This window comes from Ochotona curzoniae, unplaced genomic scaffold (assembly GCF_017591425.1).
Source record: "Ochotona curzoniae isolate NIBS_2020 unplaced genomic scaffold, NIBS_Ocur_1.0 contig_4612, whole genome shotgun sequence".
NCBI classification, from domain to species: domain Eukaryota; kingdom Metazoa; phylum Chordata; class Mammalia; order Lagomorpha; family Ochotonidae; genus Ochotona; species Ochotona curzoniae.
The window spans coordinates 8,820,967-8,844,212 of NW_024466343.1; the positions used below are offsets into that span (position 1 = coordinate 8,820,967).

Here is a 23,246-nt window from a genome sequence, read left to right on the forward strand (position 1 = left end):
TTGTAACTCAGGGTTCCAGACAGTTGGAAAAAGTGGAAGAACTAGTAAGATTGAACAAAAGTATTCCAGAAACTTCAAAATGCTTTTTATGTAGAAACACGATGACTGAAGTAAAATACCATAAATAATCTTGATCACATATAAAAGATTAGTCCTCAATAAATATTGGGATTCTATTTATAATATTTGCTATGCTAAGCAATTATACTAAATGTATAAGGGTTTGTTTTGTACTGTATTGTTTTAAAAGTACAGATATAAAGAGGAAGAGAAACAATTATGGAGAGAGAAATATTCTATCTGTTGGCTCATTTCTCAAATAACTGTCATGGCTAGGGCTGTACTAGGCTGAAATGAGGACACCAGGATGTCTTGGGCTTCTCAGGTGGATGTAGATGCCCAAGCACTTGGATCAGCTTGCACTGCTTTCCCAGGCATAGTATCAGGGAGCAGGATTGGAAGTGAAGCAGCTGTGACTCATTCTGGAGCCCATTTGGAAACTGATTAAGCTGCCGTTCCACAATACCGGTCACTTTCTCAAGTTTCAAGAATAATTTATTAGCGTGAATATCATTTTATAGAAATAGCTCTAACTTATATAAGAATTTACTTAACTAAATACTCTTTGCAATCTAACATCAGGAGAAGGTCCTTAAATGTGCATGTGATAAAAATGAATTGACATATAAAAGAATGCTAATTAAACTCAGAAGAGACCTCTTCACAGGAAACTCTACAGGCCAGAACAGGATGGAAAGACATATTCCAGATTCTAAAAGCAGAAAATTGTCAGTCCAGGATAATGTACCCAGCAAAACTTTCCTTTGTCTTTGAAAATGAAATAAAATTCCCCCACAGTAGAGAAAAGTTAAAAGAATATGCCTCTTCCAAACCTGCCCTACAAAGGATACTTTAAGATGTTCTCTTGACAGAGAAGAGGAATAGCACCCACCAAAAACCAAAGGCAACTGTGAACAACATCCCAGTAAAAGAACAACAGAAGGCTAAATCAATGAACAACCCATTGCTAAAATGACAGGACCAAATTACGACCCATTCATATTAAGCCTGAATGTAAATGGCTTAAACTCATCTCTCAAATGTCACAGATTTGTAGACTGGATTAAAAAACAAAACCCATCTATTTTTGTTGCCTACAGGAGACACATTTCACCAAAAAATATGAGTGGAAACTATATCTCATGAATTTTGATTTTTGTTGTTGGTTTTAGGTTCATCTCTGAAAAACATTTTCTTCTGATTAAATTCTTCAACGACTCATAGAACATACAGTAGCATCACTTTCTTCAACAAGGTTCTTGATATTCTTTTCATTTCTTCAGTGAGAAATTAATCATTCAGCAGCATGCTATTTAACTTCATGGTGCTGTTAATTTCTATTTTTCTTCCTGTAGTTGAATTTGTTTTGTGGCTTTTCATTTAATGGGATGTATTACTTCATGGCATTGTAAATTTCTACTTTTCCTTCTATTGTTGATTTTGTAGTATGACTTTTCATTTGAGGCGATGTACAGTAGCTGTGTAATGGAGACTATCATATCTAAATGTGAGGATAAATGAAGCATACATCTCTACTTTTAGGCAAAGATAGACTCTCAATGAAACTGCTCACTATATCTTGATAATAGGATCCTGGACTCTCTGCCATTGTCCATGCCTGCAATGATGTAAATATGACTGTGTATGAAGAACTAAACTATAGTAGTGATATAGGGGAACTCAGTGAGGGGGGAGGAAATTGGGGAGGGGATAAGGGAAATCCCAGGGCCTATGGAACTGGATCATAAAACAATAATAATAAAAAGAAATAAAATTTAAATATATACTTTTCTAGGACTAATTGAAGTTCTACAATTAAACCTGAATTTCAAAGAGTATTAGAACATTATGCTACTAAATTTTGAATCACTCCTATTAGGTATAACTTAATAATATTCAACATAAATTTAGAATTATAAAGAAGTACAAATAATACATGGAGATAGATATCATAATATGTAATATTAAAAGAAGAAAAAAGAATATATATATATATATAAAGTTTACTTTGATTTTTAAATTACACACCCTGAGCCAGTGCCATGGCATGGCAGGCTCCACTGTGGCTCCAGCATCCTGTATGGGCACCAGTTCTAGTCCTGGCATCTCCACCTCTGATCCTGCTTTCTACTAATGGCCTAGGAAGGCAGCAGAGGAGGAACTAACTCCTTGGGTCTCTGTACCCACATGGGAGACCTGAAATAAGTTCCTGGTTTCCAAACCTTCAGATCAGCCCAGCTCCTTGTAGCTATTTTGAGGAGTGAATCTGTGGATGGAAGATTCTCTCTCTTTCCTCTCTCTCTGTAACTCCACCTTTCAAATAAAAATAAATAAATCTTTTTAAAAAGTGAAAAAAAGAAATAATATAAGAAAATTCCCTAAAGACCATATAATATTACACTCAGCAGACTAACAAAATGCTTTCTGCAGTCGAAGCAAGACACATTAAAATCTATGTTAAAGATTTTGAAAATGCAAAAATAAATATGAGATTTCAAAACTTTAAGAGAGAGAAAAATAGGGAAAGAGTTTGATTATAAGCAAAAGACTATTTTTTAATTAAAATATTAATTTCCTGAATCTTTTCTACCTTAACCTTGAAAAACAGAAGATATATGTGTGAGACCTAGAAAATTCTGAATAAAAGTACATATTCCCCACGTACTATTTGAATCTTACATATACAATTAAAAGGTTAAGTCCGGGCCTGGCACAATAGGGTAGTGGTTAAAGACCTCACCTTACACGCCTGGGATCCCAAATGGGTGCCAGTTCTAATCCCGGCAGCTCCACTTCCCATCCAATTCCCTGCCTGTGGCCCAGGAAAGCAGTGGAGGACGGCCCAAAGCCTTGGGACCCTGAACCCACGTGGGAGACCCGGAAGAGGCTCCTGGCTTCGGATTGGCTCAACTCTAGCCGTTGCGTTCACTTGGTGATTGAATCATCAGACAGAAGCTCTTCCTCTCTGTCTTTCCTCCTTTCTGCATATCTGGCTTTCCAATAAAAATAAATAAATCTTTTTTAAAAAAGAGGTTAAGTCCTATACCATCTGATGATTCAAAGGCTTAAGTTTCCATACTCCTTTCTGAATCAGCCACTGGAGAACAGGCTACCAAAATAAAACAGGGAAGAGGAAGACAGTGGCTAGAGGAAATGTGGAATCTGATAAACAAGCAAGTATTCTGTCACGGACAATAATGAAAGGCAATGACCAGGTTGGTAGCTTTTAACCAGACCAAAAAAAGGAGACCTTCCGTTTAGGATGCAGTTTAGCAAATAACAAAGGAATGAAAAACAAAACAAAACAAAAAAAAAATCAGAATAGAACCCTGGACAGAGGTTTTGGAAGAATGTCTTTAAAGTAGGCCAAGGTGGTTGGGATGAAATTAAATCCAAACGATCACAGGTGAATCTCGGTAATTAATATCTACTTTGTAAAAGTTCTAAAGCAAGAGGAACTATTGGGTTTTGGTTCAAGGATAAACCAGGACAAAGAAGAAAAAATGTTTTAAGTATCGCAGAAATAGAGCATGTTTATTAACAGGGTTACCAGCACGAATACAGCTCCAGGAATGATGTGACTGCTGACAAAGCCTCATTTCTTGGAAGGATGTCATGGGAAAACTTCAGAAAATAAGATGAAGTGGGAGTATAAGACTTTTAAAGCAAGATTCTGCAGGAAGACTGCTTGGGATTCAAAATTTGCACAAATTGATGGTCAAGATTGTCTCAGAATCTCCCTTTCTTCATCTGTGGAGTACTGGAACTGATATGAGCACATTCCTCATATGACTTTGTGAAGATTAAATGAGAATGTAAAGGCACACAGCTATATAAATTAGAATTGTCTGGTAAACACAAGCGCTATCTAAATCCTGACTGTTCTCATTCTCATTATCGTCATATTTATAATTAGTATTATTGCACCTCTGAGGTAGTGTAGGAATAATAAAGTACTTCAATAACTGAATGGAAAATGAAACTAAAATATCACTATGCATAAAGTTCTGAAATCCAACCTAGAGAGATATTGAAGAAGTGCATTGTGAATGCATATTATGAAAAAACTTTGTAGAGACTTTGAACATTTTTACACCAAAATAAACATATCTTTAGATTTCATTCTTCCTTCCAAAAAGCTTTTGAAGTACCTTCATATGCATTTATCAATCAAGCTAGGAAAATGGTCAGACATTGAAAGTGTTATATATGAAATGGCTTCTATTTTCTTGGAAAAAAATGATAGATTTAATTCTTAGAAAAAGCAAAACAAGAGATGTGTCCAGAGGAGGTGATTTAATTGTACAATGGTTATTACGTTAAATGAGAATAAAGTTGAACAGGACAACTGATTAAGAACAAGTAAATCTTCTCATTATTTGAAAGCCTTTTTTTCTGATTTTTTCTTTTGTTTTACTTATTTATCTATTAGAAATTAGTGAAGTGTATTGTTCTTGGAACCTTCTGTAGTGAGAAAATTTCACTGATAATTAAAAAACCAAACCTGTTAGAAACCATAATAATACAAATGGTTTTTAGAGTTAAAAAGAATTACATTCAACAAAATAAACCTGTTTTATTTCCAGTGCTAACTCCATTCACGGTTTATGTTTCTCCTCAATAAAACACTAAGGAAACATTTACTTAGATTGTCTGCAGAATTGGTATTTTCTATAGTAGATATCTTCCTTTAACAATAACATATTTGTGTTACAATGAGTATACATGCTTTCTCACTTAGAAAGTCAATAGAAATCACTGTAAACAAGGAGATACAATTGACCAGCTTGAAGGTTTTAAATGACAAGCATTAACCAAGCACAAATGACATGTATTTTCTTTGACTGTAACACTTTATCACTTTAGGATATGGAGACTTCCAAATTGGCTGATAGACATGCAAAAAATGCTCAGGTTTCATAGTTATCAAGAAAGTACTAGCAAAAACCACACTGAGGATCCACATAACTCCAGTGAGATTGGCCTACATTCAGAAATCTACTAACAACACCTGCTAATGTAGAGGTTAGATTAATCTATTATATGCCCTAGCTATCCCGCTCTTGAAAATATATTCAAAACAAATGAAATCTACATATAAGAAATTGATCTGTAATCCTATATTTGCAAATATAGTACTAGATAAGGAAACTGAGGTACATCTATTCCATGGAATACTACTCTGCCATTAAAAGGAATGAAATTCTACCATATACAGCCAAATGGTCCCAACTAGAGGCCAGTATGCCCAGAGAAATAGCCCAATCCCACATGTACAAATCATGTATTTTCATTGATGTATTTTCACATATATATGTGAAAAAAATATGGCATAGATACCATATATATACCATGTTTATATGGTAACCTTCATGCCCAATACAGAACAATTAGATATATAGGTAAGCACATACATATATTCTCATAGATGAACTGTATAATTCCGCACAGGGAAGTAAGGATGCATTGCAGTATGCATCTCCAGTCCCAAACAAAAAAAGGACTCTTAATGAAACTGACAATAGGATAAATAAATCTTGACAATAGGATGATGGACTTACAGGAAGGGAGAATCCTGTTGCTATAGAACAATATCATGAAAAATAAAAATTAAAAAGTCAAATGAACATAGTGTGTGAAAATAAAATTGAAATGCACTTTAATTTCATTTAATCCAATATATAGGTTCCTAAGTATTCATTAGAATGTCTAAAGAACATTGAAATTGCAAAAACATTTTATAATAAATTTAGCTAAAATCTCTTTATTCCTTTATTTTATTTTTTGAATATTCATTATAACCATAGGTCTGATATGAAGCCAGAGTTTCATGTAACTAGAGATACAATAAAAATAGTTCAGTTATCTGAATGTGTGACAATAATAAACAACAACTGTTAGGAAAAACCTACTTACCTTGTTGTGACTTAATGTAAAGGTTACTTTGTCAAGTTCAAAAAATGTGGGTGGATTTGAGCTAATTGAGGCTGAAATTATTGAAGATATAACTGTTTGCTCTTTTTCAGAAATGTCATCAGTTTGTGGATCCGACAAGTAATTTTCAGATGGTGAAAGCAAGTGACCAATGTTCTTGTAATATAAAAATACAACTGCAACATTGCCTAATGATCAAATGAAATGTCTAGTGAGATTTTATAAGCCAAAAAGCATTTAAGCTCATAAAATAAAAGCGAAGAAAAAAAACCAGACAAAACACTCTGCAAAAGTCACAGGAGCCAGACTGTGCCCACAGTAACCTTCATCCAACCTACGAATACCTAAAATCCCTGACTACGGCAAATGTGAACATAATCACAAGCTGTGCATTCTATTTGCACAAACTGTATCAGGGGAAAACAATAATCTTCAATAAATTTGCCACCAAATCATGATGGTAAGACAGAATTTTGAGTCCTTACTTTCATGTTTAAATATGTGAATGGAACAAAATGGGGAGAAAATGATCAAAGGCTATAGGTTAGGAAAATTTACATGCAACATTCAATCCATCAATTATTTGGATCTGATTTAGAATTATAATGAGCTTAGGCAAATTAGAAAATAAATAGATATAGGTAATCTATAAACATATATTCTCACAGGTGAGCCATATAATGGAGACTAGCTTACGGGAAGTAAATTTTATTGTAGTATGTGTCCTCTACTCCAAAATAAAAATAGATCTCCCATTCTGAAACAGGTGAGTATATCAGTTCAGTTTGATACTAGAATTTTTTCCTTTACCTGTATTTACCAAGTCATAATACTTGTAAAAACCATAAAGTGAATCTCACAACTATTATTAAGAATACAATAATAATACAACTTGTGATAATTCATGGAATAATAGTGGAAAAGCAAAACAAAGGGAGTAAGGAAAGGAGAAGGGAAGAACTTCTATGTGTACAAAGCTGCATCATAATAAACAAATGTATTTTTTTAAAAGAATAGAAAAGAAATAAACTTGAATAAAACAGGTTTTATCAGAGACCAGATATCAACATCCATTTGAAATATCAGTTTGTATATATTATCTTTAAATATAAAACATTAACCTACAATCAGGGTTTTTTTTTGTTTTTTTTTTTTAAAGATTTATTATTATGTTTTTATTGGAAAAGTGGATATACAGAGAGGAGAGACAGAGAGGAAGATCTTCCGTCCGGTGATTCACTCCCCAAGTGAGCACAACGGGTCGACACTATGCCGATCCGAAGCCAGGAGCCTCTTCCGGGTCTCCCACGCGGGTGCAGGTTCCCAAAGCTTTGGGCCGTCCTCTGCTGCAGGTGCAGAGTTCCAAGGCTTTGGGCCATCCTTGACTTCGATCCCAGATCACAAACAGGGAACTGAATAGGAAGTAGGGCTGCCAGGATTAGAACCGTTTTTTTTTAAGCTCTCATTTCCATGATTAGTCCATCATCTTTCACTCTGCTAGCTTTCTAAATATCTTCTTCCAACTTTAAAACAAACAGTCTATGACTCTCTGATAATCTAATACCTTCTTAAAATTTGGTCCAGAGCCCTGTGCATTAGCCTAGTGGTAAAAGTCCTCTCCTTGAATGCACAGGGATTCCATTAGGGCTCCGGTTCTAATCCTGGCAGCCCTACTTCCTATTCAGTTCCCTGTTTGTGATCTGGGATCGAAGTCAAGGATGGCCCAAAGCCTTGGAACTCTGCACCTGCCTGGGAGACCCTGAAGAGGCTCATGGCTCCTGGGTTCAGATCGGTACAGCTCTGGTTGTTGTGGCCGTTTGGGAAGTAAATCAATGGACAGCTGTTCCTCTCTGTCTCTCTTCCTTTCTGCATATCTGACTTTCCAATAAAGATAAATAAAACTTAAAAAAAATTTGGTCCAACGTATTCTATATATGTTTACCAATTGGAACATGGTGCATTAAAGTAAGAGCCAACAAATCAATGGGAGTATGATTTAGTTAAATTTTTCTTTGTTCTGTGACTGTTTCTTGATTTTTTGATAAAAAATAACAAGAAAATTGGAGAGGATAATACAAATGGATTAAGAAAAAATTCCCACATAAGTAAAAACAAAACAAAAGGTGTATGCACATCTTTTTTTGAGCAATGAAGGAATCACAAGTTTTTATAAAATAGTGTCAAAATGACTATACTCGTGTGTGCTGTATTCGTTTTTGTTTACGATTGTGACCCTTCTCACATTCTTTGAGAAGCACTGCAATTCTTGATTGCCCATAATAACATATATTTTTATCTATATGGAAGCTGCAACAACACAGTTTCTACTAGTGCTGGAGATTTGTGTAAATGCGTCACACTAAGAGAGCACATAGATAGTTAGAAACAGTTGATGTCTTACCATTTGAGTCAAGGGCAGGTTTTCTGCTTGGAATTATCTTTATATAATCTCCACTCACATTCATATAGGGATGGGTATGTTTCATGTGATAGGAATCAAGAAAGAAAGCTTTAAGAGCTGAAAAAATAAGAATCACAAATTCACTAGAATTAGCTTAATATGCATAATCAACGTAGGCATTCACTGGGAGACTATTCCATCTTTCATAATTGTATTTCATCTTCTTATGTTTAGCAAATAAGATAAACATTGTAAAAATGCCTGGGCAGTATCATCCACACCTTAAAATATGATTCATATGCTAATTTTTTATTTCAGCATGCTATTCAAGGTTGAAATTAATTTACCGTTTGTAAAAATAAAAGTTATATGTGTACTGAACAGAGCTGCAAAACATAACTACTAAGGCAAATAAATATAATATCTTGAGTTTTAACAAAATATGTACATTTATATACACAGAGTACATATAACATAAAAAGATTCAACTTATAAGTGATAATTTCTTATTTCAAGTTTTTGTCAACTTTTACATCCAGCAATATCATAGAAGAATATGATATTTTTATTAATCATATTGCTTACAACCTTAATTTTGAGTATGTGATGTCTCCTGATAAAAACATTTTTTAATTAGTGTTGATTAGCACGTGTTATCCAAATAGTGTACTAAAGACGTATGTACAATGATAGGGCTTCCAGTTTAAATGCTTACATCTCTTATCTGCATATCCATTTGAGTTTGGCTGCTCAGATTCTGATCCAGCTTTCTCCAATATATGTGGGAAGCCAGTGAAAGATAGCCAAAAGTAGCAGGACATCAATCACCCATGAGGAAAAGTCAAATGGCTCCTGATGTTGGTCTGCCTATCCTACCAGGGGTTGTTGCAGCAATTTGAGGAGTGAGAGGTTGGCAAATCTACCCCCCCACTCTGTTCTTCAAAAGAATGAATTACTCAACCATTAAGCAAATATTAAAAAAGATATCAGTGATGAATATTTCAGACAATTGACTTTGCTTTTTCATGATAACTTTATACGCATCCTCAGCTTGAGACATGATTTTGAATAAAGAATGACGTGCATAAGATAGGAAATATAATTCATTAGATTGTTTATTTAAAATCATCAGAAGACAAAGGCTTCTTAAACACAAATTTGATAATACTATATCCAGATGCTCTGTTTTGATTGTCATGGGTCAAATTTTAAGATTCTGACAAGTCCTAAGATACCTGACTCAAAATGTCAAGCAAGTATTCACTCAGAAATGAGAAATGCTATGCAGGACAGGCAAGGGGTCAAGCAAATATCTTTTTTTACAAGCACTTCATTAATATTACTCTTGTGTATATCATGACTCATTTCTTTGCTGATAAAACTAAAAAAAAATTAACTAGCAGTATTTAAATATATTTGTTTTAGAAATTATTCGCTTGAAAAACAGTATTGCTTTGAAATGTGCCTTTGTTCCTTACCTATGTCACTTGAGTTTGTATCAAATTGAGTGGTCTTTTCGAAGTTCTGAGATAATCTTAAGGTAATTTGTTCAACAGCATTCATCAGTTTCGTAAGATGAGTTCTCCTTTGATTCATAGATAATTTATCCCAAACTGTGAATGTATCCCTTTGAACAAAATTATTCACCGTTTTTACAAATTCCTATTGAAAAAAAAATTGTGTCTCCATGAATACTGAAATTTCACTCTAATTACTGATGTAAAGAAAAATTCAAATCTTATTGGCATGAAAAAGTTCCATATACTTACAGTTAGAGTTGAATTAGAAGGAGTGTCCTTGGCTGACATAGTTTTATTCAAGTGAGTTAGTATTATTGATGCTTCAGCTAGTATTTCTGTATATGCAATTATATCTATTGGTGAAAGATTCCTCCCAGAATTTCTATGGAGTTTTTGTAGCAAAGCCAAAGGTTTGCCTATAGGTCTAATCTGAGAAAAAAACAGTCCAAATAAAAGACACTTAGAATTCTACTGGGAGTTTTCAAGAATAAACCTTATATACTAAATTTATTCTGAGGTTGCTTTTGATCTACACAGAAATAAATTGCCAAACTAAACCTGAACCACAATATGCAGCACAGAAGCCAGCGTTTATACAATGGGTTAGCAAATAACTTTAAAAGCATAGAGGTTACTTCAGGAAAAACAGGGCAAAAAAATCAGTAATTTTTAGAAAAGCTTTCAAAGTAACTCCCTTCCCTTTATTATAGAATCATATTCTTGTCAATGAGCTTTTCTCAATATTTAAATTCCATGATATTTATATTACTATCCTAAGCAGAAAACTGTGGCTTAACTGGAATTAGATTTTAATCAACTGGAAAAAGTTCTTTACAATGTGATTAAATGGAAATTTGTTTTAGCTAATAGTTGATTTCTTATGTTGAGATTCACTCTTACAATAACACAAAAATTGATTTATTGAGTAGTTTTTTAGCTTTTAGAAATGTTCACTTTGAAGTACAAAATGTAGTTGAATTCAACTATGTCTCCTTAAAATGGTTCTAGAATGAAAGTACATATTTACTATATTTTTCATTTACTCTTCATATATTGGAAAATATTTTCCACTGTAAGCAATAATGAAAGAGCAACCAACAGAAATTAAATATGCAAGAGTCCATTTCAATATTTTGAAAAATATGATGCAAACGTAGCACTTAGATTTCTGTAGGAAAAGTTTCAACTCTATTTCAATTGCAAATATTAGTTACTTTTCTTGAAGTCTGACTTTAAAGGAAATATTTTAACAGAGATCAAAATGTCAAAATAAAGCAAAATAATACCTCAGCTAATCTACTTACTTTTGCTAAAGCTTTGTTAATATATTCAGCAACACATGCATTATCCAAATGACAGTTTATATCCACATATTCTGCAGAAAAATAAAATAAATTATACAATATTTTAAAATATTTTAAGTTGTTTAGAGTTATTACATTTTTACTGACCATTTAAATATTATAAGTGCATAATTCAACAATGTAGTTCTTTTTTATTTTTAGAAAATCTAATATTTTACAGTAAATGAACGAAAATTTTAGTAATATGGTACACTAAACTCATAAAACATGTTGTCTATATTGCTCATTACATGAAGTGATATGTGTGGGTTTTTTTGGTTGATTTTAGAGATCATCAAATAACACAGGCACTGTTTTTTTTTTTAAGTAGCTATTTAGTATTTCATAACTGCAGTGCACAGTTTATACAGTTCTTTGAAAATATATAAACCTAAGAATAAGATACCTTGGCAGTAAGTGCCATCAGCAGGTGTAAACCGGTCTGTTCCTGTGGATGACTGATAACCTTCCTTGCAGGAGCAGTGGTACCCACCATCCACGTTTTCACATACTGCGTGATCACCACACACACTTGCTTCACTGCACTCATCTATATCTGGAAATATATGTAAAAGAATGTTTTAATTTCATGCTTATAGTGTTGTTACATTGTTGGTGATAGGAGAATGTATCAACAAGTTTTCAGAAAAAAAAAAAATAGGAGACTGATTTTTGTTGTAACCAACTGAAGAAACATTCTAGAGCACTATACACATTTTCCAAGTACATTTTGAAAGATCTTTGTAATGTAACTTATAGTTAGTGATTGTATTTCAAATTTGCACAATAAAACAACGAAAACTATCATTTGGCAAAATGCAGAGAAACCTTAGCTGCATGTGTTTCATAACTCTGATTTGACCAAACTATTTGACAAAGTTTTGTTAATGCTATTTATTCATTCTAAATTACTTTCTGAATAGCATGATTCATCAACAAAGTCATTTCATTTCCATCACTGACAATGTAATAGTTAGCTCTAATTTAATAAAAACTCAATTTTCGAAATTATTTGCTTCGCTACTAGTAAACTAAGTGGATTTTAACGATTCGGTTTTAAGTAATAGAGAGTAAAAATGACTTTCTTTTCAAAGTTTGAGTTTTCCTTGTAAGCCAACTTAAAATTTAACATGTGATAGATTGTTTGATTCAGCTCCCTTAACATTTTAGCATGATTTATCAATTTTATTCATGGTATTTATTACCATGATTTTTAATAAGCAGTCATTATGGACAAAATAATAAATCATATGGAACTATGCCTTAAATCCTTAGTAGTGCATATTGGAGCTACTAGGCTTTAGTCTCACATAATTTATATTCTTGATTTAAATTTTTACATACTACAGTGAAATATGCTTTGAAGTTATAAATACAATATAAATATTCAGCTTTTGTAAGAAATAGTTCTATGAAATTGAGTTCAAACCATTGCTTTACATTACCGCAAAGGCCTTTGTTACTAGAGGAGTTCTCATATCTGAGAGATACTTTAAGTTACATTAATGAATTAATTGATATTATAATCTTAAAGATTAATTACATATTTTAGCAAAAATTATAGATACCATTTGCCAGTATAAAAAAGATGGAGTAATAATCTCATTTATAAGTTATCTAGCTGGTTATCTTAAATGTATTTATTCCTAATTGCTCACTGAACTATACAATAAAAGCATTAAAGCTGATGTCACCTGATTTAAAAACAGCACAGTTCTAAAACAAAGTTAGAAAGACTCTTGTTCTTCTGACAATCTATTCACAAAAACCACAGAAACGTGAGTCTATTACTTGTTAAGGAAAAGAAACACTGTGATAGCTCATTCATCCTGCTCCTCATTTCTGTGTGTATTCAGAATCTGGTATTCCACACAAACAAATGGACAAAAAACAAATTTGGGGATAAGGAGTTGCCGGCTGTTGTAATATGCAGTGCCAACAAAGAAAGCATGCTTGATTGGATCAGACTAACCAAAACAACACAAGGATTTATGCAGACTAAAGCTAGTATTTTTCATAAAATCAGTTGTAGTAAGAAAAACTATGAGACTAAAGAAAATACAAGGCATTTTGGGAGCACAGCTGTTGAAGCAACAGAAAAAATATTCCAATGAAGGTGTTAATAAACTCATGAGCTATCTGGATATAGTAATTTGTTTCACAGGCAGAACAAATGAAATGCTCTTTGAACATCCATGTTTTGTCGTTTTAGCTCCTTCTCTGGATGATGGTAACCAAGGCATTGATTTCTTTTGATTTCAGGTGCACTACACTCTTGGGAACTTCAGTCCATTTCAGGTTCTTAGCAAATAAAAAATTCCAGCTCTGCAAACTCACATTCCATCCAATACCCGACACTTCGCTCCTATGCATAAATCATTTCATTACTCATGAAAGGCTCTGCTTCAGTTTTTTCCTGTGTCTCTTCCATACTCTTTGGGATTTCTTGGGGTATTTCTACTCTAGTCCAAGCCCTCCTACTTCACTCACTTGGCTGGTTGGTATTCCAGCATGTCAGAACTTGGACCAAGTAGGGTATTTCAGGTTCTGAATTCTCCAAGTCAAATACGGTAATCTGTAAAAACAGTAGGGAGGTAGTATCCTGGCATACTAACTTCTGTATTCAGGTTATTCAAGTTTTTATAGCCAGATTCCAAATTTTATGAAAAAAAAAATGAATCACCCAATAGAATTTTTGGTTTTCAAAATCTCATCTGGAAAACAAAACAACAATGAAAGCCTTTTTATTTCCATGAGTTTTTATTAAAATCTGAAATCTATTACCTGATTTGTGAAATGCTGCTGTGGAACTACCCTTCTTGTGAAATAGGCATCCTATGAGAGTGTGTGTTCTACTTTTCGGTGTTCCCAAGGACAGAGAAATGTGTGTAATAATAAGTTGCACCGGGCCCGGCGCAGTGGCGCAAGTGGTTAAGGTCCTCGCCTTGCACGCCCGGGATCCCATATGGGCACAGGTTCTATCCCGGCAGCCCCGCTTCCCTTCCAGCTCCCTGCCTGTGGCCCGGGAAATCAGTCGAGGACGGCCCAAAGCTTTGGAACCCTGCACCCTCGTGGGAGACCCGGAAGAGGCTCCTGGCTTCGAATTGGCATAGCATCGGCCGTTGTGCTCACTTGGGGAGTGAATCATTGGACGGAAGATCTTCCTCTCTGTCTCTCCTCTCTGTATATCCGCCTTTCCAATAAAAATAAAATAAATCTTAAAAAAAAAATGTTGCACCCAAAACCCTTCTTAGAAAAATGGCCTTATTTAGGTTTGTAAAAGAGTATCTGAATATGGTCTAAAGCTAAAGAGATTCATTTGGATCATCCTTTGGCATCTATCGGAGGCCATTTTCTATTTATGGACATTCTGCAATAGCTAGAATTAGCAGGTATGTCCAATTGGAGATTCAACTAAAATTTCAAATCAAGACAATTCATCAAAAAGTGAGACATAGAGATCTGCATTGAATTTCCAGCTTCTACCTTATTCAGAGCTGGGCATCTGGGCATTTGAAAAATGAACCAGAAGATGAGTGTTCACTTTTCTTTCTCCAATAATATTTTTCCCATTTTACTAAATATTTATTATGCATTTCTGCAATGTATTACATGCCCTTTGTATTAAAAATGTTCTAATGATTTTTCTTGCTTTGGAATATTAATTGATTGATTGATTGATTGATTATTGATACAGCTCCATAGGCACTGGGATTGCCATCCCCCAGGTCCGCTGTACAACTGATTCCCCTATATTATTACAATAATATACTAATAATATTATAATAATATAATACTATATTATTGCAATAATATATTATCATAATACTATAACTGTTATTATAATATTATTACTATTATTTATTATCATATTATTACTATTATTATATTATACTATTATTACATTATTATTACAATAATACGTTCTTGACATTCTCCATACCTACAACATCAGGATATACTCAAATTGCAGAATGATGGACTTATGACAGCCTTTGAAGAACTGTACTATTACATTATTGGAATAAATAAACATTTTAAGAGACAAAGCAGATCTGTGGTTCTCTAGTCAAATTTCCTATATATTATAACAGTTTATAACAAAAAATAACTGGAGGACTGCAGAAAAATAAATATTTGCACTGCTACTTAATAAAACATAATTCTCAAGAAGAAAAACTTGTGAGAAATAATAACTTTCCCCAGAAGTAATTTCTCACTGAATACTCCATCAAAAACAATAACAACAAAACATAGAAAACAGAACTCAGTACTGTGAATTTTTAAAATGTAGTTGCTGTGTTTATTGTCTGCTGAAAATTGCTAAAATGCAACTTCACAAAACTTAGGACTTTCTATGTATTTCAGTAGAAATGCATATTGGGAATTCTAAAATTATAAATACATTTCACATGTGTAAAATGTTAGTAAGTTAATCATCTCTGTGCATGTACAATTTCTTGAGACTGTGATTCAGCTTTTTCTGGTATAGAAATTCTCGGTTAGTAAGAAATGTGAACCAAGACATATAGTTCTTAGTGAATCAAGGAATATTAAAAGCAAATACAATTAGATGAAAAGGCGTATGTCTTCTAGATTCAAGGTACATTAGATAATAGAGACAGTTAAAATTGTCTTAAATTGCAACGATTAAGACATTGCAAGTTAGAGTTCTTGATTTGAACACTTCTACTAAATCTTTTAAAGCTATGCAATTAGAAATTGAAACATAGATAAATGCACAGTTTATATGACAATATGAGAAGACTAGTAACAAGTATGACTCAGAAGAACAAATAGTGAGTGCAGGTCTTCTAGGAAGAATGTAACAGAGTGATATTTCCTGAATACATTGTGATGTTTCTGTGTTCCAGTAATTTTTTGCAGACACTAGATAAAAATATTATTCAACAAGAATGGAGATTTAATATGAGTTCTCTCTGTTTTCATCACTCATCACATAGACTTTCACGTAAATAAAATAATTCTAAAACTAAAATGTTTCATACCCTTGTGAAGCTGGATCCTTTGTATTTGCATGATTCAATATGAAATTTAAATGGCCGATCCATTTAAATTTCTGTAGAAATAATGATGGCTTTCAAAAAAACAACAAAACTACAACCCTAGTCTGGAGTAGCCCTGAATTTTCATCAACTATTAAGTAAAAATGATAACATCTTGCCTGTATATATCACTAAATAAGGGGTGGGAAGCATAGGCACAGATATTTCACTGACAGGTTTTCTTTGAACACATCTCCCAGTTAAATAGTAGCAGACACTTTCTTGATTTACTGATGAGATTCTCATTAGGAAATTAATTAAGAACTTAAGAGCAATCTACATTGACATGAATACGTCTTTTAAACACCATGCAAGATGGAAAGCAGTGCATTACTCCTTGCTGTGCTGCATATATAGTCCTGAGTTCTGTCCCTACATTTGGTGTAATTCTCAGAGCCTCAATTTGTCTATTAGTTTTATACATTTAATTAGTTAATATATTTTATTATTGCATGATATAGTTCCATGCCCCTTCTCCAAATCCCAGTCCCCTCTGCCTCCTCCTTTGTATCCCCAATGTCATTACAATAGTATTATCCTTCACAGTCGTAAGTCCATTATTCTGCTACTTAAGTGTATCCTAATATTGTAGGCATGGACAAAGGCAGAAAATCCAGCATCCTATTGTCAAGATACATTCAACAGTCTTAGTGGGAGTCCATCTTTGATTTGGAAATAGAGATGCATACTGCATTGCATCTTCACATCTATATGTGATAATTCTATTGGGTGATTCATTTTTTTATAGAAATAACTACTACACAGTTATACATCCCCTTAAATGAAAAACCATAAAACAAAGTCATGAGTTTTATAGATTATCAATTATAACTACATTAGTTTCTAATATGTTGAATGTTTTTAAACCTCATGATTTATGGATTTACATCTATTTTGAAAGTTAAAATCTTTATAGAGATTTTGATTTTGAAAAATTTTTGTTTGTTGAAGTTTCTAAACAATCTTTTTTTCCCTGGAGTATAATCCAAATTATGTACATTTGGATAAAGCACATGTATGATGAATTTCAGTAGAACAACATTTAAAAAAAATCTATAGCTCTGTCCAGACTCAGAATAAGTTACTACTCTCTTAGGGACTGAATTGAAATGATTATTTTTACAGGGCACTTTTTTTTCTTTTTCTTTTCTTTTCTTCTTGTTCTTTTTTTTTTTTTTTTTTTTGTCATTCTGAGATGAGTTCCTAAACTAGACTGCAGTGTTAATAGAAATACAATGTTGGGGCCCAGAACAGTAGCGTAGAGATTGGGGTCCTCATATTGCATGCTCTGAGATCCCATGTGAGCACCAGTTCTGGGGCCAGAGGCCCTGCGTCCCATCTAGATCCCTGCTTACGGCCTGGGAAAGCAGTCGAGAATGGCCCAAAGTCTTGGGACCCTGCACCCATGTAGGAGACCTGGGCTCTTGGTTTCAGATTGGCTCAGCTGCAGCCGTTATAGCCTTTTGAAGAGTGATTCAATGTCTCTCCTCCTGTCTGTATATCTGACTTTTCAATAGAAATAAATAAATCTTAAAAAAAGAAGGAAGGGTCATGTTGTCTATACAATAGAAAGAAAAGAAAGAAAGAAAGAAAGAAAGAAAGAAAGAAAGAAAGAAAGAAAGAAAGAAAGAAAGAAGAAAGAAAGAAAGAAAGAAAGAAAGAAAGAAAGAAAGAAAGAAAGAAAGAAAGAAAGAAAGAAAGAAAGAAAGAAAGAAAGAAAGAAAGGAAGGAAGGAAGGAAGAAAAAAAGCAAGGAAGGAAGAAAGGAAGGAAGGAAGAAAAAGAAAGAAAGAAAGAAAGAAAAGAAAGCAAAGAAGGAAGGAAGGGAGGAAGGAAGGAAGGAAGAAAAAAAGCAAGGAAGGAAGGAAGGAAGGAAGAAAGAAAAAAAGAAAGAAAGAAAAAGAAAGAAAGAAAAAGAAAAGAGAGACAATGCTGATCTTGTATGAATAGTTTTCATTCAGACAGTGGGAAGAATCCTGGAACATCTCTTTTATGTAAGTAGTGACTGCCTGAATAAAAATATAGAGTCTTTCACAGTGCATATGCATATGAAAATATTATCTTGTGATAAAAATGATAATTTTCTTGAAAAATACATTATTTTGCAGTGTAAATATTTAGTTATGTGCCATCATGCTGATCTCTTTTTTACAGTAATCATTTTACTTTCCCCCCCAAATTTCTTTCTTATTTTCATGAATAAATATTTTACAGTCATTTATAATGAAACATTGGCATTATCAAGGATGAATTTTGAAACAACGTGAATCTATGTAACTACCATGATGCATTCGGTGTCTGAAAGATTTAGGTTTTAGTCAGATACAGATATCGTTTTTTAGTTACTTTTGGACTTACCTATACAAATGGTTCCATCATTAGTGATAAACTTGTCTTGGTTACTGCTGGATCTAAAACCAGGTGCACACATGCAATAGTAACTGCCCACTGTGTTAGTGCAATTAGCATTTTCACCACAGGACTGGGTTAAATTTCCACACTCATTATCATCTGTGGATACATAACAATTTAAAAGCATCATTTCATTTAACTTATTCCTCATGCGGACTGAAATCGTTTTAGATAATGTGATGTCTATTTCTAACAAGACCTAATAGTAAAGAATCCACCTTCCACAATAATTCTAATACGGTATGCAATGTGAAACCTTCCCTGATTCTGAAAATAATATAACTATTTGGGAAAGGGTTTAAAAATATAACATTTAAATTAAAATATTTAAATTGTGTATAATTATTATTAAAATGTCAAAATATTAAAAATGTCGATGAGCATATGGTCTTTTGTGAATTTCCAATACTCTTCAGCATGACAAAGGATACCATAATTGATATGCTCTTATCATGTTCTATACACTTATAATTTGCTTCCTGAGAATTTTGCATTGTCATGTCTATACTACCTTCTTTTTTTCAGTAAATGTAGGCATAATTATATGCATTTTATTGTTCTTTTAAAGAGTCACAGTGCAAAATCAAATGATATGCCAAATAAAGCAGTTCTTCAGCAAATTATAAACACTTCTGAGAACTTTTTCTCTGAACCATTTGTTTGGAAATATAAAACTGTTTCTAATTTGAAAAACTGATTATAGATCTTCATCTATTTTTATAAAGTGCATCATAAGAGTGTCAGACTGGGGCCCGGCGCGGTGGCGCAAGTGGTTAAGTCCTCGCCTTGCACGCCCGGGATCCCATATGGGCGCCGGTTCTAATCCCGGCAGCCCCGCTTCCCTTCCAGCTCCCTGCCTGTGGCCCGGGAAAGCAGTTGAGGACGGCCCAAAGCTTTGGGAACCTGCACCCGCGTGGGAGACCCGGAAGAGGCTCCTGGCTTCGGATCGGCATAGTATCGGCCCGTTGCGGCTCACTTGGGGAGTGAATCATCGGACGGAAGATCTTCCTCTCTGTCTCTCCTCTCTGTATATCCGCCTTTCCAATAAAATAATAAAAATAAATCTTTAAAAAAAAAAAAAAAAAAAGAGTGTCAGACTGACCAAAAAAATTCTTTCCTCATAGATGCTTGTATTTTATTCACTTAGTCCTTGTATAAGTTCTAGGAGGTAAATATGTTCTCAAGTGGGGAGAGAAAGGGAGCATGACCCTGGTCTAACATCTTCCACACACTTTATGCATATGCTGCAGCACCAGATCACTCTCCTTATCACTGTATCTTTCCATATGTCAAGAATCTCATATTCCTTTTAAAATGCTAGTGCCTGCCATGCAACCTGATGTAGTTTTCAGTAAACGAAGGGCAGAGACTCAAGGCAAGTGTTTTGAGCTTCTCTTAGACTTAGAGACCAGCAACTTCGAAACATAAGGGGACAACAGTTTAACTCTCAAAAGCTTTATCTTTTTTATTTTTTTAAAGATTTATTTTATTTTTATTGGAAAGGCGGATATACAGAGAGGAGAGACAGGAAGATCTTTCGTCCGATGATTCACTCCCCAAGTGAGCACAACGGCTGATGCTATGCCTATCCAAAGCCAGGAGCCTCTTCCGGGTCTCCCACGTGGGTGCAGGTTCCCAAAGCTTTGGGCCGTCCTCGACTGCTTTCCCGGGCCACAGGCAGGGAGCTGGAAGGGAAGCGGGGCTGCCGGGATTAGAACTGGCGCCCAAATGGGATCCCGGGTGTGCAAGGCGAGGACCTTAACCACTTGCGCCACCGTGCCGGGCCCAACTCTCAAAAGCTTTATAGGCAAGAAGTTAAATTTAGTTTGATTCCACAAGATATCAAACACCAAAAAAAAGAGTGTAACTTGTGATACTGTGAGGAATACACTTCACTTCAAAGGCTTTAAGTTTAAAAACTTTTAAAAGAATGTTTGAAAGTCATATTTCTGATTTAGCATTTGGCCATACATTTGTCATTGCTAAACCAGAGCATGCAGAGGTTACAGGATTAAGGAAAGTTGCTGCAAACATGAAAATAAAGCAGATACATTACAAATTGTATTATACAAAACGCTGAAGAGTTACGCTATATATTTACCTGTCTGTTTCTTTATAAATTAATATCTTATGTGACTATATGAGAAGACTTCAAAAAGTTCATGGAAATGTAAATTTTGGAAAACCTGCATGATTTTCAGTTTTGGGCACTGAAAAACTCTATATTTTAATTTTAAATTACTTAAAAACTTTTTGAAGATCCTTCTATGATTCTCTATATTACAGGTACTCAAAAGTTAGACATATATGTTTAAATATGCAAAAGAAACATTAAATTCACTTATGACTATTAGCTGGAATGGCTCACATATTGAATATATGCATCTAAATCAGATAAAAAAATATCTTCCCACATGGAATTTGATTCCATCATTTAGTTACTCAAATATTTATGGGGTTTCTCAATCCCCAAAAGTGAATATTTCTATACTGGGAAAGAAGTGAAATTAATAAAAAAAAAATTAGGATCTCTGCCCTGCTGTCCAAGTTCACATTCTAAAAGTGAGTTAACACAGAAGCATATAATTGAGTTTTTATTAAAATAAAAGTTTTCATTTTTTATTCTAAGTTTGACTCATTTCACAGCATATTGGGAGAAGTTTATATTAAATTTTGGAAGAAAATTGTGTTCAGATCAGTTATTGGAAAAGACAGATGATGAGAATCGGATCCCTTGTGAGATAGACCAGCACAGATGATATACAGAAATACAGAGAAGGACTCAACTAGGATTGAGGCATTGGTTAGAGTCCAAGAAAATTAAGTGCTTTGTATTATGTAACTATGTTTCAAAAAATAAATATGTGTCGGTATGCTATTTAGCTTTAACATTTTTAATAGCTTTGGTTAATGTTACCAGGCAGAAAACAACAAAGCTTTTACTGATTTTTTTTTTATGTCTACCTACTGCATGAGTTTGAATGATTAATCTCTTAGCTTCTCTATCAAGAACTTGGAAATAAATATATATCGCTATCTATCTCCCAATGTTGTGTAAAATATACATGAATATACTGTGGAGAGATTCCCTAGGCTGGACTCACATTTTGTTCCGTGAAATATAGCTTAACTGAAAATAACCTCATCTTTTTCTCAAGATAATGGAGATAGGCAAAAAAAAAAATTACTATTGCAAAGTTATATATAAATATGGGCCAGTTAAATAGTTTTTAAATTTCCAATGTCCAGATTCATAAAAATTAATCTTCAAGGAGAAAGTTTTTAAATGGCAACATATAGGAAAATCAACAATTCCTTTTCATTCATTTCTAATATTCAAATGAATTTAGCAGTTATATTATTCACTGCTAAATTTAATGCTCCTTGGAAGGCTATAAAACAATCTCTATATTAAAATATTCCTTGAAAAAATTATTTGTAATACAGTGAAATTGGAGATAAATCTTAAGACAGTATCATATTTATTAAAAAGAAAAAACACCGGGTATTGTTTGTTCTTCCTGAATCATATATAACATAATAAATTTTGCATGATAAGAGCAACTGGATGCACACAGCGCCCAAATAAATAGGATTCATGTCTACAGAGAAGATGTACAAAACCTCAAATCATTACATACGAGTGTGTATAACAGATAAGAGTTACGGTGGCAAGTCAAGAGAAGGAAATGAGGGTCCAACGTGTGGCAGTGTGTTAATGCATCACCTGTGACTTTGGCATCACGTGTGAACTATGGTTGAAGTCCTGGCTGCTCTGCTTCTGAACCAGCTTCCTGCCAACGAATGTGCTTGGGCTCCTGCCATACAGCTGGGGGATCTGCCTAGAGTTCAGAGTCATGCTCTGGCATGACCTAGATCTATACTTTGTGGCCATTCGCGAAATAAGTTAATGGATGAAAGATCTCTCTGTCTCTTTTTCTCTCTGGAATCATGCTTAAATTATTTCTTGAGAAGGTCATTTTTGGGATAAAAGAGGCTTCGAAGAAGGAGTGATGCATAAACCAGGTATCCAGGTACTGAAATACAAGCTATAATTTATGCAAGCGGAGGCATGAAAGCCTTGCACCGAGACAAAGCAGAGTGTTGATTTAAAAGCCTGGATGCCTGCAGGAGCAGCATAATTTATAAGATAACTTTTTTTTTTGACACTGTGAATGAAAGTCCAGGTTATACAGCAAGGTCTGTTCTAGGAGGAAACTGAGTTTGGAGCTACATTTAATGAGCAGAGGATTGGCATCACAGATTTTACTAGAGATATCTGATTGGAATGAGCACTAGATGAATTTTTTTAAATGTAAGAAAACTTGGCTGAGACGCAGGGAGAGTGACAGAGCACTGGAACTTGGTGTCAAGAAGAAGCAGTCTATATTTCAAAAGCGTGTCTGGCTGTGGTCATTACTGCACTCCATCTCTTTCCCCTCTTCATATTCTTCACTTGCATTTGCCTCTTGTCATCAATTAAATGAAGTCAGGGGAACTGAAGCCGTATA

The 23,246-nt window shown here is 34.0% G+C and overlaps 1 protein-coding gene across 2 annotated transcripts in view; it reads right to left on the reverse strand.

Annotated features, from left to right (window-relative positions):
- ADGRL4 (adhesion G protein-coupled receptor L4) overlaps positions 1-23,246 on the reverse strand; it is a 94,565-nt gene that overhangs the window by 24,389 nt on the left and 46,930 nt on the right. The window contains exons 3-9 of one of the 2 annotated variants that reach the window (XM_040987222.1): positions 18,682-18,834; positions 11,665-11,814; positions 11,220-11,290; positions 10,165-10,344; positions 9,874-10,057; positions 8,396-8,512; positions 5,977-6,182 (exon numbers count right to left, since the gene is read on the reverse strand). In XM_040987222.1, coding sequence (XP_040843156.1) covers positions 5,977-6,182; positions 8,396-8,512; positions 9,874-10,057; positions 10,165-10,344; positions 11,220-11,290; positions 11,665-11,814; positions 18,682-18,834 — 1,061 coding nt within the window. The remainder of the gene's footprint in view (positions 1-5,976; positions 6,183-8,395; positions 8,513-9,873; positions 10,058-10,164; positions 10,345-11,219; positions 11,291-11,664; positions 11,815-18,681; positions 18,835-23,246) is intronic. The other variant, XM_040987223.1, reaches the window with a different exon arrangement.